Below are 17,157 nucleotides of genomic sequence, written 5' to 3' on the forward strand. Positions count from 1 at the left end.
CAAGGCCAGATTAGTAGGCTACCCCAAAGGGCCCCTGCTGACGCTCTTGCTAGTAGGCTACCATAAACAATGTTTAACCAGGGTTAACCACCTCTGTAATGAACCGCTGAATATCAGTGGGATTGTATCAATGTTTAACAACAATCTGATAACGGCAATGAAAGGGAGGACAATATCTTAGCGGAGCTCATATTCCAGTGGCCGGCGCATGCATAATTCATGAGAAAATATAATCGTCGTTTCACTCAGGAGCAAGCGGTGCTGAACATCAGAACAACGCACCGCCTGGTTCGTCTGTTTGGCAGGAGTCAAACAGACGAAATCACTGGTCCACTAACATTCCCGTCCAGTTCAGCTAGCCACACCAGAGCCGATCCTGAGACACACGTTCTTTGAGCGAACAAAGGCATGGCGGTTCATTCATTTTCACATCTTATATAAGGCCTAAATTGCAATTTCGTTTTATGAAAAGCAGGTAATAAAGAATGTAATTAAACGGGTCTATAATGCTGTTGATATGGTTAAATAGCCCCCATTTCCTGTTGGGTAAGAATCGGATCTAGCGAACCATCTCACGGCTGGTTTTAAGACCTTCGCCTGCGCGTTGTTAAACAGTTAAACCATATAATAAAGCGTTCATTCGGAGTGTAATGGACATTGTGTAGCGCTCGAAGAGCTATAGCAGGAGACCAGACACTATTTAATAGGCCTATAGCAGAAGGAAATGCCTGAAGCAGGCCTCGCCATCAGATAAACTCAGAAAGAGAACATTAAGCACTTCCTCTCTTTTGGACAGTGGCTCACTCATGTAACCTAGCATAGGCTAGTCTAGCCAGGGTTGGCTGTTAAAGGACCAGCGGGAAGCACAGACCTCCCGGGACAGAACCACCGCCACCGAAGGACTGAAATAATGGCACCATTATCTGACTGTGTGCTTGTGGGAGATCGGGGTTCGAATCTTTCATTACACATACACATCCCTCAATGGACTGCTATCAAACCACCCGCTGGTGTAAAAGGGAAATGTATAATTGTCAGTCTGCTTCTATGCCAACGGCCCCCAGCTCTGGACTTTGGAGGCCTTCCCACACCCTAAAGCCAGGGTTATCGTCAAGGTTACCACTGGAGCTGGCATGTGGTGTTTGCACACATGGCCGTCAGAGCAGGAAGGCTGGGATGCATATGAACACACGCACACACACTCTCACATACCCTTTTGGCTACTTGACAGTAGGAAGAGAAAATATGTGAGCATGGCAGAACAGCAGGAGGGGGGTTGAGGTGATGGTGTGTGTATGTTTATGTCTTTATGTCTTTATGAATGTGTGTGTGTGAAAGCCAGCGCGTGTCGGAGTCAGTCACATCACATCCTAGCCCAGAGCAGTCAGCAGCTTCATACAGACACTACAGTTCTGCAGTCTACGAGACTCACAGTTCCCAGGTACAGACCGACCACAGCTACAGAAAAAGACTACAGTACCCAGCCTGCCTTAGAAACTACAGCCCCCCCCCCCCCCCCCATGTTTAGGAACGTTGCTGTTAGAAATGTCAGGAGTTGATCTGATGCCGTTTGCTGTGCCCTGCTGCTTGATGTGGGTCTGCAGGGAAGGGGGCTGGGTCACTGGGAAGTCATGATAGAGAGGACAGTACTGTTATACTGACTATACTGTTATACTGTGTTATACTGACAATACTGTTATACTGTGATATACTGACAATACTGTGATATACTGTGATATACTGACTGTACTGTGATATACTGACTGTACTGTGATATACTGACTGTACTGTGATAACACAGTATAACTAACTAAACTTGAACTGTACCACTAAACCTGACTTCCTCTACAGGAAGTGTTCTGACCCTGTTTGCCTGGTGATAAGCCCTTGGTCCACTCTCCTCTCCCTCCCTCTTCTCTCCTGGGGTGTGTGTTGGGACTACAGCTTCACACACCCTGGAGCTTCACACCCCTGCACACAACAGGTGAGTTCCTCTCTGCTGCTCTCTGTCTCGTCAGGAGTCAGGAGCAACACGATTCCGTACAACATGAAAAGCGTGCGGAAGAATCAGATAAACCAACATGCTCTTTTTAGCTGTCACTCCTCCTTTATGTTTCATGGAAAATCTTTCACGTTGCTTCATCTATGAGGCACTATTTGTAGCGAGGCTTATTCATGCATAACGTGTTGCATGAACAAATTAACACACACACACAATCTGTACACAAACACTAGCCTACACACTTTCAAAGACCACTAGCACTATTGATTTTCCCAATATTGACAAACTGACAAAAGCATCCTCATGTTACCCAGGCGGTTTCCCAAAAAATGACATCCACCCGCTATTACACCCACACAATCTCTTTCGCTCATACACACACACACTCATACACACACTCACACAGTCTCTCTCACACGGTCTCCTGTTTCCACTCTTATCTCTCCTATAGTTTCTCCACAGGTCCAGGCATAGAGGGAATATCCGTATCTTCTAAGGCGAGTAGGGCAACATGATACCTAGCTCTACACATCCCACTGGAGCGAGGGGGATAAAAAGGAGAGAAAGAGGAGAGAAAGAGGAGAGAAGGGGGGAAGAGGAGAGGAGAGGGTACCAGGGGTTAGAGCAGATCTTCATCTTTCTCAGCTGCAGGAGAAAAGCCCTCTCTGCTCTGCGGGGACAGAGACGCCCAGGCACCCTACGCTTCCTACAGGATCTGGTTTCCTCAGAGCTTTTTCTCCCTGAACACAGAACAAGGGGAGGCAGGACCAGACAGAGCCTGTGTGTGTGTGTGTGTGTGTGTGTGTGTGTGTGTGTGTGTGTGTGTGTGTGTGCAGGGAGATATGACCAAGCATGTGAGGGCAGGCGGTTGTTCTCTCGCTGTGTGTGAGCTGACGACCATCATCACGTAGATCTCCCTGTGTGTGAATGCAGCCGCACGTGTGTGTGTGCTGTGTGAATGTATCAGTGTGTGGGTGTTTAAGTGGCTACGTGTGTGTGTGTGTTAAGTGCATGGGTAGCCCCTTAAGTGACAAACCCACTTTTCAACGTTCAATCCAGGCCTCATCCTGCCTCAAGGGATATCCATGAGTCAACCAAGATCAGACAGAAAAACTATTTCAGGAAGTAAAACAGGAATCAGACTTTCAACTGGAAGGAGGGAAAGATTCCCTGGAATTTCCAACAGTCAGGTTAATCGTGTTATGACAGAGCAAGAGAGTCTGTATAGGTTAGAAATATCTAGCGTAGATCAGTCTGGTATGGGCCTTACACAGATTGGCAGACCTGAACGACAAGAAGGTGTCATCTCTCTGCAGAGACCTTCACCTCTGGCCCTCAGTCTGAGGGGAAGGCAGGGGCCCTCAGACTGAGGGGAAGGCTGGGGCCCTCCTCCTCAGTCTGAGGGGAAGGCTGGGGCCCTCAGTCTGAGGGGAAGGCTGGGGCCCTCCTCCTCAGTCTGAGGGGAAGGCTGGGGCCCTCAGACTGAGGGGAAGGCTGGGGCCCTCAGACTGAGGGGAAGGCTGGGGCCCTCAGTCTGAGGGGAAGGCTGGGGCCCTCAGACTGAGGGGAAGGCTGGGGCCCTCAGACTGAGGGGAAGGCTGGGGCCCTCAGACTGAGGGGAAGGCTGGGGCCCTCAGTCTGAGGGGAAGGCTGGGGCCCTCAGTCTGAGGGGAAGGCTGGGGCCCTCAGACTGAGGGGAAGGCTGGGGCTCTTAGTCTGAGGGGAAGGCTGGGGGCCGTTTTACAGCAGAGATGGTAACCTATCCATCAGGTAGAAGTGTAGCTCCATGGAAGAGTTTCTGACTGCAGATCAAGAGGTTGCAGGTTTAAATCCCCACCTTCATGTCACTTTGGATAAAAGCATTGCTAAATGATACATAATTGTTACCATCACAACTTCTTTTATCTCAGCACAGTGTTGAGCTAAACATGGATGGATCCACATGAATGGATGTCAGTGTGACTTGGTAAAACAGAAAGTAAAGAAGTTACCTCGCTAGACTTTTCATATGATAGGAGCAAGAAGTGAAATCAGACCCTTCCAAGAAATGACTTGACTTTGAATGTACGTTACATGCGGGTAAGTCAGGATAGCTGCAGTAAAACAGTTGAACTGAGAAAACAAAGCCAGTGGTCAGTCATTGACCTTCCTTATCACTTCCTTTACCCATTTTACTCTGCATTGTTTGTTCACCTGGAACCCGACAAGCTCTCACTTGATAGCCTTTTCAAAACCTGGCTTTCAATTCAGTATATCAATACTTTAATTTCCCAAATGCATCATTTGCCAGGGACCCCTGTAGATATCAGGCTCACATCTGGTGTGGTGCACCCAACCAGCTCAAACAGCTCTCGGCCTTGTTGGAATAAATGTATCAAACAGGTTCTGCAATCATGTTTAGCTGCTTGCCAGACTGAATTAATTTGGCAGAGTGCTGGCTGGCTCTGAGGGACGCGTTAAGGCAAAGAAAGCACACACACACACAGTCATGCACACACACACACACAGTCACGCACACACACAGACACACACACAGGCAGTCACACACATGCATACCTCCCCAGTTAATTACCATCAGTCAGAGAGTCAATAACTGAGGCTCACATCCACTCATCTGCACATGCCAGCAAGCAGGAAGCACAGTGCAAGGAACAGGACGCTTCCACAGGAAACCATGGTAACAATGATGATGACATTGGACATGGAGGTAGGAGGAGGATGATGTCTTGACAGGAAATGAAGAGAGGAAACAGTTGGGAGGAGTGCAGAGGAGATGGAAACGAGAACTTTAGCTTTTGATGGCGCACGAACAAGCGCAAGCACGTTCTCAGTCCGACAGTGGCCCTGCTGGCTGCACCATCACTGCCTTCAGCGTACTGCTGTCTACACCATCACTGCCTCCAGCGCACTGCTGTCTACACCATCACTGCCTCCAGCGTACTGCTGTCTACACCATCACTGCCTCCAGCGTACTGCTGTCTACACCATCACTGCCTCCAGCGTACTGCTGTCTACACCATCACTGCCTCCAGCGTACTGCTGTCTACACCATCACTGCCTCCAGCGTACTGCTGTCTACACCATCACTGCCTCCAGCGTACTGCTGTCTACACCATCACTGCCTCCAGCGTACTGCTGTCTGCACCATCACTGCCTCCAGCGTACTGCTGTCTACACCATCACTGCCTCCAGCACACTGCTGTCTACACCATCACTGCCTCCAGCACACTGCTGTCTACACCATCACTGCCTCCAGCGTACTGCTGTCTACACCATCACTGCCTCCAGCACACTGCTGTCTACACCATCACTGCCTCCAGTGTACAGAGGTGACTGTGTCTAACATACAGTATTGAAGCATGGGTAAGACTTGAGCATGAGGACATTGTGCAAAGTCTTGACAGAATACCACAACCACAACCACCCAATCCAGTATCAGAAGCAGTTTATTTCTAAGGTTATATATTTATATGGATGGTGGTTTGAGTGCATTGTTAAATTGATCAAATTATTGAGACAATGTTGTGTTTTAAATGGGGCTTTTATCATATTGGAGGTTTATTGGAGGTTGAAGAATTTCTACGTTTTCTGGACCTGGTGGATGCAAAACTTCAGCAGAAACCAACCCCCCGTAACACGAATTAACCCTCGTGCTGCCTTCGGGTCACATGACCCAAAGGTTCATAACGAACCATCGTTGTGTTTACCCAATTTTACCCAATACAAAACCAAATAAAAATAATTTTCTTTTAACCTTCGCAATGTGGGGGGTCTGAGACAGCCCAACGGTTAAAAGAAAATGCTTCACTTTGTTTTTGTATGCGGTAAAGTTGTCGCAATACGACGGTGGGTCACAATGACTGATGGGTCAGAACGACCCGAAGATAACACAAGGGTTAAAGACCTGGGAGATCTAGTACCCCACAGCAGAGAGAACCGTGTCTGCATGACTGAAGCAACAAATGAAAGGAAAAGGGCATATCTTTGATTGCGGAACAACTTCGAAGTTATTAAAGTGTTCATGCGGTGACATGGGCTTTTACCAAGTTTAACCGTCCAAGATACATGTCTTAACACGTCTGACGGAAGGCGAGCCTCGGAAAGCAAGTGTAACAGCGTCATCACCCATCCAGTACGGCACAACAGCCGCTCAATGGGCTACTGTCTCACATAGGACTCAGGATTTGATTAATCTTCTTTAGCTGATATTATTTGCATATAAATAGTGTAAAATCATGGATCATGTCACGGGAAAGCTATATGTCTAAACACCACCTGGTCAGCGTAGGCGAAGAAGGCAAGGAATTTCATGACAAAGGTGCCACCGGTGAATGCTCCTCACAGTCGAAATGGTTCATGGAAAACCAGACATATACCCAAAACAGGCCACCACCTGCCGTTTTCAAAACACAAAGCCCCTACACCATCCACATTGCTTTAGTCTCGGAGACTCCAATTGTACCATAACAGAGCTAATCCATCAATTCTCAACACGCCCCCGCCCCGTGGCGCCTTTTACAGCTGCCTTACCTTTGGAATTGCTGAATGCGGTGTACCAGGAGAGTGAAATGAGTCCGCATAGACCGAACAATAAGACCGTTAGGAAGGTGCCATTTCGGAGCCTCATCTCCGGATCCCCGGGCTCATGTCCGAACGGCGTGCAGGGTAGCTGGGCTCTCTGTTGCTCGTTTGCAGCGCTTCCGATACAGAGATGCCTCGTTGCGCCTTGCCGTAGAAGCGGGGAACTGTGTGTTGTTATTGCGCGGCGCTCTGGCGGGCAGTGTAGCCTTGACTAGGCGTTCGTTCACTGAACACACGGGGAGGGGTTGACGAAAACGGGGGAACAGATTCTCATATCTTTACCGAGTTGGTTTCAGAGAGAGGGAGAGCAGTGTGATATGTTACGATGGGTCATCTGATTAATAGAACGAGACAGGCACTTAGGGGTAATTTTCATATTTCGCTTCCAAAGTTGAAGGCGTAGCCAGTTTGGCAAAAGTAGCCTATAAGCGCATAGCCTACAGCTAGACATTTGCAGCAATATCAACAACAGTGATTTGCCATGTTTATATGTAAATATAGGCCTAATGGTAAAACTCATGGAATATAAACTTTAGCCTCCTGGCCTTTTTCCACACACTCCGACTATACTAAAACTATGCTATCGCCTCATTTAGCCCAGATAATATACAAGTTAACTTGTGAATCGTTAATAGCCTACAGCCCAGTCTAGCCAATAAGGAAAACCAGGCAGTTATATTATACAAACAACTACTTTTAGGCTACACAAAGCATCTGTCCATATGTTTAACTACAACTGTTTAATGTTTTTTTTTTTCGATTTCTGCAGTAAATTTACACCTGCTGGCTTTGATGCAGGGCGTTCGTGTTTCAAATTTGTACTTGTAATAAACCCCATATTTACTCGAAGGGCTCTTAAACAGATAAGTCTACATAGTTTATCTACGATATGTTTCAATCAGATTGTAGGCCCACTCAGACTTCGTTGATCGTCTCAGTGAAAATCACGAGTTGGTTGTTGGAGAATCACTGCCATCTACTGGTGGTAAAACGGAATAACGTTTGATGCTTTAGTTGACGGGGCTTTTTATATGAAGAATATACATTGTGATCATATATATGTAGCGTATAGGCTATTTGTAATATAGCCCCATTGTTATTGTTCTGCAATAGAAACGTACCTATATATATTTAGTTACTATATGTAACATATTGTTACATATAGTAACATATTGTTGTAATAAAAAATCAACATGAATTGGGCAAGCAATAAACTAACTTGGGTATGCCTTTTTAATCCGAGAATATTTGCCCCAAGTATCTAAAGTGAGGTTCCTGCCCGATGAATATTATGGAAAACGCAGCTGAGTCTAGGAAGGGTATTTTCATTTTAAACAAACAATGTGGTCAAATTAAAAACATCGATTCCGCAAACTCATGTTTCTAGAGGCTTCGCGCGCGCTCGAGAGATTAACAAACGAAAAAAAAAAAAGAAAACGAGAAGAAAAACGAAAGGCTCGATCACAGGACCTGTGAGTCATAATCAGGTGACAGAGCACGGTCATCAGACAGGAAGAGCGATCCCTGCCAACAACTGCGTCTTTATTGTTTTCTATGATTAGAGATTACTGCTCTGTAGGCTACTAAACGTCACCTGTAATATACACTCATCCTGTTGAGGACAACATTTATTTTACAGCGCAGACAACAACCTGGACAGTTGTTTTATATGATGTAGTTATGTCTAATAATACATTTTAACATTTTTTGTTTGTTTGTTGTTGCTATTGTTGGGAAAATAAGTTTTTGATTGTTATAATTTAAAATCACAGTAAAATAGCCTCACTCATGGTGACTCAGCAATAGACCTACTTCTATTGTAGTGTTCTCGCAGAAGTATGACAAACCGACCCACGTACAGCATAAACCCAACCGTATCCATACCACACCTTATCCTCCTGCATTTAGGGCACCGGAATAAAGTGCATGTAGGCCTACTCACATGCAGAATGTGGTGAAATAGTAGCTGAAAGAGTGTAACCTGTTAAATGTTATTTCAGAATATTTAATTGGAAACTTTCTACGTTGTCTACTTTCTATGTTCCTCCTGTACTGTCAGTATTATGTAGGCGAAAGAAACCAATTTTTTTTTTTTTATCACTGTTCTGTTGACTAAATGGTCTAGTGTTTGTGTTGTCGATGCTGTAGCCTAAAACTGATGATGAATTTGTAGACTTGGTTACAAAGTTGTATACTAGACTATATGATCTATTAGACACACAACTTAGGTTAAAATCTAGTCACTTATGAGTCGCTCTAATAATTATTTTCTTGTGACAGTGATCTCATAGGGACTTCCCCGTAGAAAGTGCCTTGTCATTCCTCGACCTTCCACTGGCACGTTCGTGGCGTTTACCACGCGTGTGTTTACATTAGCCTGGTTGCATCGCTATTGCGTCCAATACCGGGAGCAGAGCCTGTTTTCGTTTGGACTTCCCCTAAAGTCTCCCCAAGTCCCTGTGCGTCTTATGATTGGCTAAGCTGTGCCATAACTATCGCACATGACAATATAAGCCTTATACACGGAACTGCTTTCACAGACATCAAGACACCGAAAGGGAGTTCACAGCTGATCAGGCAGACCTTTAACATTTTAACTGCGCAACAAACCGAAGAGGTAGAAAAAAGCGACCATGTCTATGACCGTCAAAGCCTATCTTCTTGGGAAAGAAGATTCACCGAAAGAAATCCGGCGTTTTGCTGTCGACCAGGATGTGTCAACGAGTTTTGAGTATCTTAACAGAAAGGTGGTTGACGTCTTTTCCAACCTGCGCAGTATTGCCTTCCAAATGTTCTACAAAGGTAAGTTATATATTGTTTTCAGTGTCGATGAATTTGTAATAACAGAAAAAGAAAAGGTTGTGCCGGAAACTAAGGGAGATATTTAAACTATGCAAATTGAGGCCTGTCTGTAATTGCGCTCCGACGCTGCCGTGTTTTTGTCGAAAGGCGAGCGCAGTGCGCACTGTTCACCACTACCACCCAAAGAATACCAACATTGTTATGCAACAGCTGTCTATGATAGGCAATAACAAAAGTTGGTCAAATGTAGAGAAAAAAAACCCCACAAAACAAAATGCTAAGGAGTTTGCAATGCAACACTAAACTCAGAATCTTGTCCAAACAGTTTTATTACTGGATTATGACAAGTTAGGTGATTCGTTTAGTACGCTAGTTACGTACGAGATTTGAACATGCAATCTCTTGATTTTGTAAAGTGCTCTAACCACTGAGCTAAACCCAAGACATTTCATGGAGGTGTACCAATCGGTAATTTGGCAATGAGTTTCTTTAAATAACATTTGTGTCAGCTATACGTGTGTCATTGTGTCAGTCGGTAGATTATGGCTTGGCCTACCAGCCTGTTGGGTTTGTTGTTTTCCTGAAAAGATAAAAACCGCTCGACCTGCTCAGTCACATAAATCAATGAGTCTCGTCCCTCTTCTATAAAAGAAGGTTGGAAACATAAAACAAACTCTGTGTATTTAGTAAAGCAAACAGTCATGGAAAAACAAACACGAGAAAGAGAAAACATTCCCAGACCTCGTGAAAAGACCGTTGAGGACAAACTCACTGGACTGACCTGAAAGTTGTTGGCAACAGTGGTCCTGAAAAATAAGAAACATAAGAAGCCAGTTTACACTTTCATAGTACAAAACCAATAAAAAAACTAAGATATAAGTCACACAAGGTTCCAGACTTATTGTAGTGTTTTAAGTAAACAACTTACGAAAAAAGTTTTTTGTACTATGCCTAATCAGTTTAGTACACATTTGCACAATCTGACCTGGTCAGACATGATGAAAGGGATTTCAAGAGAAATATACATGTGTTACTCAAGAGTAACCCAGTTCTACGAAACAGAACAGAATGAAGATCAGTTAACCTAATCTTACTCAGTTGAACATAGATTCATTCTCAAATAGCCATATCAACTAGCCATATCAACTATCTTCAGAATAAGATGAACAGGCCTTATGAGCCAACCCTGTTCGATTCCCATGGAGATAATGGGCTAATCTGTATAGATTGAAAACAAAAGCAGTCACCATAACGTGTTTATTCAGAGTCCCTCCCTGCAGTCCCAGTGGTGTTGTCAGATTAGCGGCGTGTGTTTGATGGCGTGTGTTTACTTCCCCAGACGAGGACGGGGACTTGATCGCCTTCTCCACAGATGACGAACTCATGATGGGGCTCTCCTGCATCAAGGACGACACCTTTCGCCTCTTCATTAAAGGTAGCCTTAACGCTCGCACGCACGCAGACACACAAGCAGATATCAGTTTCATGTGGGATCAGATTCTAATTAATTTCTCGGAAAAACATGAGACTAGTAGGTCACATAACAGTAACAGAGAAGAGCCGTGAACTATGACCTGTCTACAGTATTACAGTGTTAATGTGAACTATGACCTGTCTACAGTTACAGTGTGAACTATGACCTGTCTACAGTATTACAGTGTGAACTATGACCTGTGTACAGTATTACAGTGTGAACTATGACCTGTGTACAGTATTACAGCGTGATATCGACACCGTGTGATGTATTTGCATTCACATCTCTCCGCTCGTGTCATGTGACCCTGCGTCTCCCGCTCTCCCACAGAGAGGAAGGAGCACCGACGTGACTTCCCCCTCCACGCTTTCCCCGGGGGTGTCCCCCCTTTCCCCTTCCCCCCTCCTCCCGGGGGTCCCCACGGCCACCCACATGGCCCCCCGCCCCCCCACGGGCCCCCCGTGGTGCACCCCAACGTGACGTGTGACGGCTGCGAGGGCCAGGTGGCTGGGACCCGCTTCAAGTGCACGGTGTGCCCCAACTATGACCTGTGTTCCCCCTGCCAGGCCAAGGGCCTGCACAAGGAGCACGCCCTGCTGCCCATCTGGCACCCCTTCAACATGTTTGAGGTGAGGCTAAAAAAGGTTAAAAGAATTGCTCAGAAACAAGCTATCGTAGGGTGTGTTGGGGAGAAACGTGTGTGTGTGTGTGTTGAAACTGTGGAAAGCTCAGTTCAGAGCATGTGGCTGTGCTCCTGACGGAGACTCTGTCTTTGGGTGTCAGTGGTTCCCTCGGGGGAAGTGGATGAGGAAGATGAGGCAATGTGGCATGTGGGCCGCTGCCCAGCAGAACCAGGCCCAGCCCGGACCCTCTGGAACCCAGCCTGGACCTTCTGGAACCCAGCCTGGACCTTCTGGAACCCAGCCTGAACCGAGAGAAACTCAGGCCCCCTCCCAGACAGACCAGACTGCTGTTGAGGACAGCCAGGCTCCCTCTGGTAAGCCCCAGCCTCGCCCTGACACTCCCCCACCAGAGAGGCCTGAGCACAAGGTCTGGATGGATGTCTCTGGCCCAACACTGATGAATCAGTCCATCATGGTTCAACATTAGATCTCACCGTTCCTGTTGGGGTTTGTTTCCTCCCCCAGGCCCGTCTGCAGCCTCTCTGGTCCAGGCCAACGTTGACTTCCTGAAGAACATAGGCGAGGGCGTTGCAGCCATGCTCAGCCCCCTGGGTAAGCCCACCACAGCTGGCCAAGATGGCCGCCGTGCCGTCCAGGACCGCTAACGATGCTTGTGATGTTTACCCTGTTCATGATCCTCCCTGCTCTTTCTCCAGGCATCGACGTGGACATCGACGTGGAGCACGAGGGCCGCAGGACCAAGGTGACCCCCCCGGCGTCCGGAGGGCCCCCTAGCACCAGGAGCGACGCGGGGGCAGGGGGGCCCGGGGGCACAGATGGTGACATGGAGGTGGACGATCTATGCACTGACGCAGGTCCGAGCAACGGGGCTAAGGTACAGTACCACCCACCACCACACCCGTCATAACGATCACCAACGACCAATCACCACCACCAACATGAGTGTTTTGTCTCTGTGCATGCGCAGGTTCGCAGGGACACGACCATCGACGAGGAATGGACTCACCTCAGCTCCAAGGAGGTAGACCCCTCCACAGGGGAACTGCAGTCCCTCAGGCTGGGGGAGAACGGCTCCCTGGAGGCCCCAGGGCCCCTCTCCTGTCCCCCAGGGCCCCTCTCCTCTCCCCCGACCCAGGGCTCCACAGGCCTGCGTGAGGCCGCGCTGTACCCCCACCTCCCTCAAGGTACCGACTGCACGACTTGTGAACTGAAATGTGCAAAACTGAAGTTGAGAGATTGCAGTTAAGATTTGGTTACTGTTTCACTGCTGTCGGAATTGTAAAATACAGACAGTTCCTTGGCACTAACCGCTTCAATACATTGTTTATTTTTTATCCGTTAACGTGTCCTTGATAATGTGCTGCTTCGGATGAAGGCGCATGTTAGATGAATACAAATGTGCCAGTTTAGTGTGAGGCCACAGTCAGTAGTGGTGACCTCCTGGTGTGTGTGTGTGTAGACGCAGACCCGCGCCTGGTGGAGTCCCTGGCCCAGATGCTGTCCATGGGCTTCACAGACGAGGGTGGCTGGCTCACCCGGCTGCTGCACACCAAGAACTTTGACATCGGCTCCGCTCTGGACACCATCCACTACTCCAAACCCCCCCCCGCCCAGCCCAAGTAGGGCAACAGCAGGCTGGAGCCCCTCCCATCATCACCCTGCCTTCCCAGGCCTCTCTGACTCCACACTGGCCATGTCCAGTACTCTAATAATCGTAGTGTGTTATATTGAAATAGCTTTGGATTTTATGTTAGCTATATGGTTGTATTAACATTACTTAGCACAGTATTTGATCTGATATTCATACTGACAGCCATTATTACCATGTTTCTGGATCTACCTTCTATGATATGTAATGGTAGAAGAGGTTTTATTAAACAACATATTTAGATTTATTCTGAACTGGATTTAAAAGATAAAACAAACTATAGGCTACTCATTACTAATGGTGAATCTGTTAAAGCGTCCTCAATGCAAGTTAATTAGTTATTATTGTAACCTTACAACATTTATCCAGAGTAATTCTTGCCAGATGTTATGTTCTGTACATTCAGAAGAACCGGGTGAAGGGATGTTAACTGACTGTCTAACACTGAAGTTATTTCTGCTGTTTTAACACAATAAAACACTTCAGCAAAAGAAACTTCTGTTGTGTCATGTGTGTTTTTATGGAAATCAGTTAAGTCTCAAACATCACCCACATGAGCAACCAAGACTGGTGAGTGTTACAGTTCAAACGCGTCGTCGAAGTCCTCGTCCGTGTTGAAGAGAGACACGGCGGGGAGGGAGGGGCGTGGCTTCTTGGTGGGCGGCGGCTGATGACAGACAGTCTCCTCCCTCTGATGCAACGCTACGGGGGCGGGGCCTCGGTTGCCATGAGCGACGTCCCCGAACCCACAGACGCTGAAGGTGGATCGCAGTCTGCTGAAACTGCTCCCTAACTTCCTTCCCAAGAACCCATCCTTTGCAAGGAGACCCAGGGAGGAGGAGCAAGCATGCTGGGAGGAGGAGCTAGCATCCTGGGAGGAGCAAGCATGCTGGGAGGAGGAGCTAGCATCCTGGGAGGAGCAAGCATGCTGGGAGGAGGAGCTAGCATCCTGGGAGGAGCTAGCATGCTGGGAGGAGGAGCTATGACCCAGGTAGGAGCTAACACAGCCTGGCAGTGTTGCAGGAGCCTTGGTATAGTCCTGGACTGGATCTACATCTCTGTCCACATGCTGGCTGAGGAATTTTTCCTCCTGCTCCTCTGGTGAGGGACTGGTCAGGAACTGGGCCCACCTGGACGTCTTGGAGACTGCAGCGTCAGCAGAAGATACAGGCCGGCAAGAACTGGTATTGAGTCTGTTGGGGACAGCAGGGTTCAAAGGGTGTTGGCTGGTGGTTGGGGTTGAAGGTGGTGGTTGGCTGGTGGCCCTCCCAGGTGAGGGGTTAGTACGGGCTGGGGCAGGCCTGCAGGAAGCAGACCCCTCTGCTGCAGGGAATGAGCTGGGGAATGTGCTGGGGTGTGCTGCTGTCTATGAACAGAGGAGCAAAAGAAGGGATAGAAACTTCTAAATGATCTAACTGAAAGTAGGAACGGCCCCATATCCAAATCTGGCAGATAGTGTGTGCAGTGTGTTTGTGTAGTTGTGTGAATGCTGTTTGGTGGGTGTGTGTGTTGGTGGATGTGTCTTAGAAGATGTGAGCAGGGATTACCTTTTTCCCAGCAGTCCTCCAATCGCCTTGGGAAGTTTCTCTGTCTTCTTCTCTAGTTTGATAAGTGCTTCCTCCTCGACCTCTCTTCCTCTTCCTGTCCCATCATGGAGGTAAAACCATAGATATATATAAAGACTAGATGTCTTACGGCGGAGTCTAGAACGTCCGCACATGGCAGCCATCTTGCTACAGTCAACTCGCTCACCCATAACATTGTGTTGATGCTACATGTACTTTTTAAATGACCATAACTTGCTCAATTTTTAAACGGTTTGGTTTGTTATCAACGTCAAAGATGTGGTTATGTCACTGCATACTTATCAATAATTATGTTTTTTTTTTTTAATAGAATAGAAGTATGCAGTGGCATAACCACATCTCTGACGTTGATAACAAACCAAACCGTAAAAAAAAAAACGTTTTTACTCTGTTTTAGGCTTCTCTGTTCTTTGCTCCCCTGTGTGAAAAAAAAGTTGAAAAAATATTTTACCCAAAACGTTTTGGAAGGTAGAATTTTTTTGGACAAAAGTTTGGTTTAAAAATATGTTCCAAAATAAAATTCCAATGGTTCCAAAACATTTTTCTAAAAAGTTTACATTTGAAAAGCTATCCCCTCCCATCTCTTTTCCTCTCACTGTGTGTGGAAAATTTGTCAAAAAAATATTTTTAAAACTAAGTTGGAAAAAATTATTATCTATCTACATACAACTTATCTATCCCCTAGAACTGGTGAGGGGTTCCACATGATGCCAGTGGAACCATGACTGGAACAGATAATCCCCAGTGGAACCCTCGCAGGAACCCATCACTAGATGGACCCATCACTAGATGGACTGCAGAAACATCCGTACCGGATGTTTCTGCAGGCAGGACTATGGTTCCTGTCCATGTAAACATTATCCTCCTCTCCATCTTCCTCAGGGCTGGGAACACCTGAAGGGTTCAGCAGGTATTTACTCCAGCGACTCCCCTTAATGTCCACCACCTGAAGAACAAGGAAATCTCATTACATCTGATGTCATTACTAAATCCTCTTCACTAAGTATTGGGCAAAGTATTGGGCAAGGGCGTAACACTGTCCTATTTGTGAGAAAGGCAAATCTGACCCCCACTTTTTTTATTAAGAAAACCTTGCGGTATAACAGACACATCTTCAGTAATGAAAGAAGCTGTCCCACCCACATTAGAAAACAAACCTGTCAGTGGTACCTGATCATGGTACTGTAGTATATTGTGGGATATCTGAATATCAAACTACTTATATTAAACAAAGTGATTCACGTTTATGGCCACAGAACTCACGGTGTGGTTATCACGTTCCTGGGCCTCGTCTCCCAGCTCGCTCCCTTCAGCTTTCTCTCCTGTATTCTCCCTGGCGCGCGCACACACACACAACAAGCTAATACAGCATTCCGCTAAGTCATAATCAGATGTAGCCTACCGAGAAATAATAGTCAGATTTGCTTTGGTGCTAAGTCATAAAAAGCTCAACATCATTGAAATTAAAGGCCTTACCATTGTAACCAAGCTTTCTGGTTTTGATCCTCCAGAATCTCCCCGCGCCTGGTGTTTAGTTTCTGCACATGACGTCGACAGTCAACACCTGAGCCACGGCCGAACACCTACAATTCAATCAAAAAATATAGGTGATTTAGACGACTTTTTCAAAAGTTTGGCGTGAGATTATCAAGAACATCAACGTTTGTTCTGTGTTGGTGGTGGGGTACAGGTGATGTTTCTGATTAGTTTACTTTTAATTATGTATAACTCGAGACAACTATCAACTCGGCTTCGTCCATTAATTGTAACGTTAAATACTTAAAGCGGGACAAGTTATATCCTGGCTAACGTTACCTTACTTCTCAGCGTGAGAAATAGTCGAAATGCGTGAGATTTGAGAGCCGTGTGTTTATGTTCAATAAAAAAGTGGTTATGGCTATTTACATTTATTCATTTAGCAGACGCTTTTATCCAAAGCAATTTATCTGTTTGTAATGATATTACCTTGATTATAGACTGCTTCTCCCCACACATCTTACAATTCCATTTTTTGCTCTTTTTCACCTGCAAACAAACATACGTATTAGCTATTTAGCCAACGCCGTTAGCTTGCATGCTAATCTGGATTAGCATGCAATTAGACTGAGCAGACTCATTATTATAATAGCAGTTTCATTATAGCTCAGTTAACTTGCTAACATACCACAGTCTTACCTGTTGCACTTGGAATGCCTCACAAGAATAGCACTTCAGTACATGGAATTCCTGCACCATTTTAGAAAACAGCAACAATTTCACGCTACGAGGCTGAACTCCAGTGACTTTTCCCGGTAGTTTTGAAATCGTCACGTGGTGTAGACGTCAAAGTTGACGTTCATGTGTGGTTGAGCGCCCCCTGTGCATGGGCGGTACACAGCACAGCTGAGCTACAGCGAGAAGTTCACTGGTCTGCTTCGAGT

General features: G+C 46.5%; 3 protein-coding genes across 3 annotated transcripts in view; 1 reads left to right on the plus strand and 2 right to left on the minus strand.

The window, feature by feature from the left end:
- The window catches only part of mgat4b (alpha-1,3-mannosyl-glycoprotein 4-beta-N-acetylglucosaminyltransferase B), an 81,652-nt gene extending 74,800 nt beyond the window's left edge, over window positions 1–6,852 (minus strand). The window contains exon 1 of the mRNA XM_062477195.1: window positions 6,533–6,852. Within this exon, the coding sequence (XP_062333179.1) occupies window positions 6,533–6,629 (97 nt within the window). The 5' untranslated portion in view covers window positions 6,630–6,852. The remainder of the gene's footprint in view (window positions 1–6,532) is intronic.
- Window positions 6,853–8,990: 2,138 nt separating this feature from the next.
- Window positions 8,991–13,646, plus strand: sqstm1 (sequestosome 1). Its single transcript, XM_062476167.1, has 8 exons — window positions 8,991–9,385; window positions 10,725–10,820; window positions 11,190–11,488; window positions 11,643–11,856; window positions 12,008–12,094; window positions 12,199–12,377; window positions 12,471–12,687; window positions 12,963–13,646. The coding sequence occupies exons 1-8, from the start codon at window positions 9,217–9,219 to the stop codon at window positions 13,124–13,126; spliced, it is 1,425 nt and encodes a 474-aa protein (XP_062332151.1). The 5' UTR covers window positions 8,991–9,216; the 3' UTR covers window positions 13,127–13,646.
- A 1-nt stretch (window position 13,647) lies between these two features.
- On the minus strand, window positions 13,648–17,104 carry mrnip (MRN complex interacting protein). Its single transcript, XM_062476168.1, has 7 exons — window positions 16,913–17,104; window positions 16,703–16,762; window positions 16,214–16,320; window positions 16,001–16,070; window positions 15,550–15,683; window positions 14,699–14,792; window positions 13,648–14,517 (listed from the first exon to the last, which is right to left on the minus strand). Exons 1-7 carry the CDS (start codon window positions 16,970–16,972, stop codon window positions 13,729–13,731), a joined length of 1,314 nt encoding a protein of 437 aa, XP_062332152.1. The 5' UTR covers window positions 16,973–17,104; the 3' UTR covers window positions 13,648–13,728.
- Between the last annotated feature and the right edge of the window lie 53 nt (window positions 17,105–17,157).

This window comes from Osmerus eperlanus, chromosome 13 (genome assembly GCF_963692335.1).
Source record: "Osmerus eperlanus chromosome 13, fOsmEpe2.1, whole genome shotgun sequence".
Lineage (NCBI taxonomy): Eukaryota > Metazoa > Chordata > Actinopteri > Osmeriformes > Osmeridae > Osmerus > Osmerus eperlanus.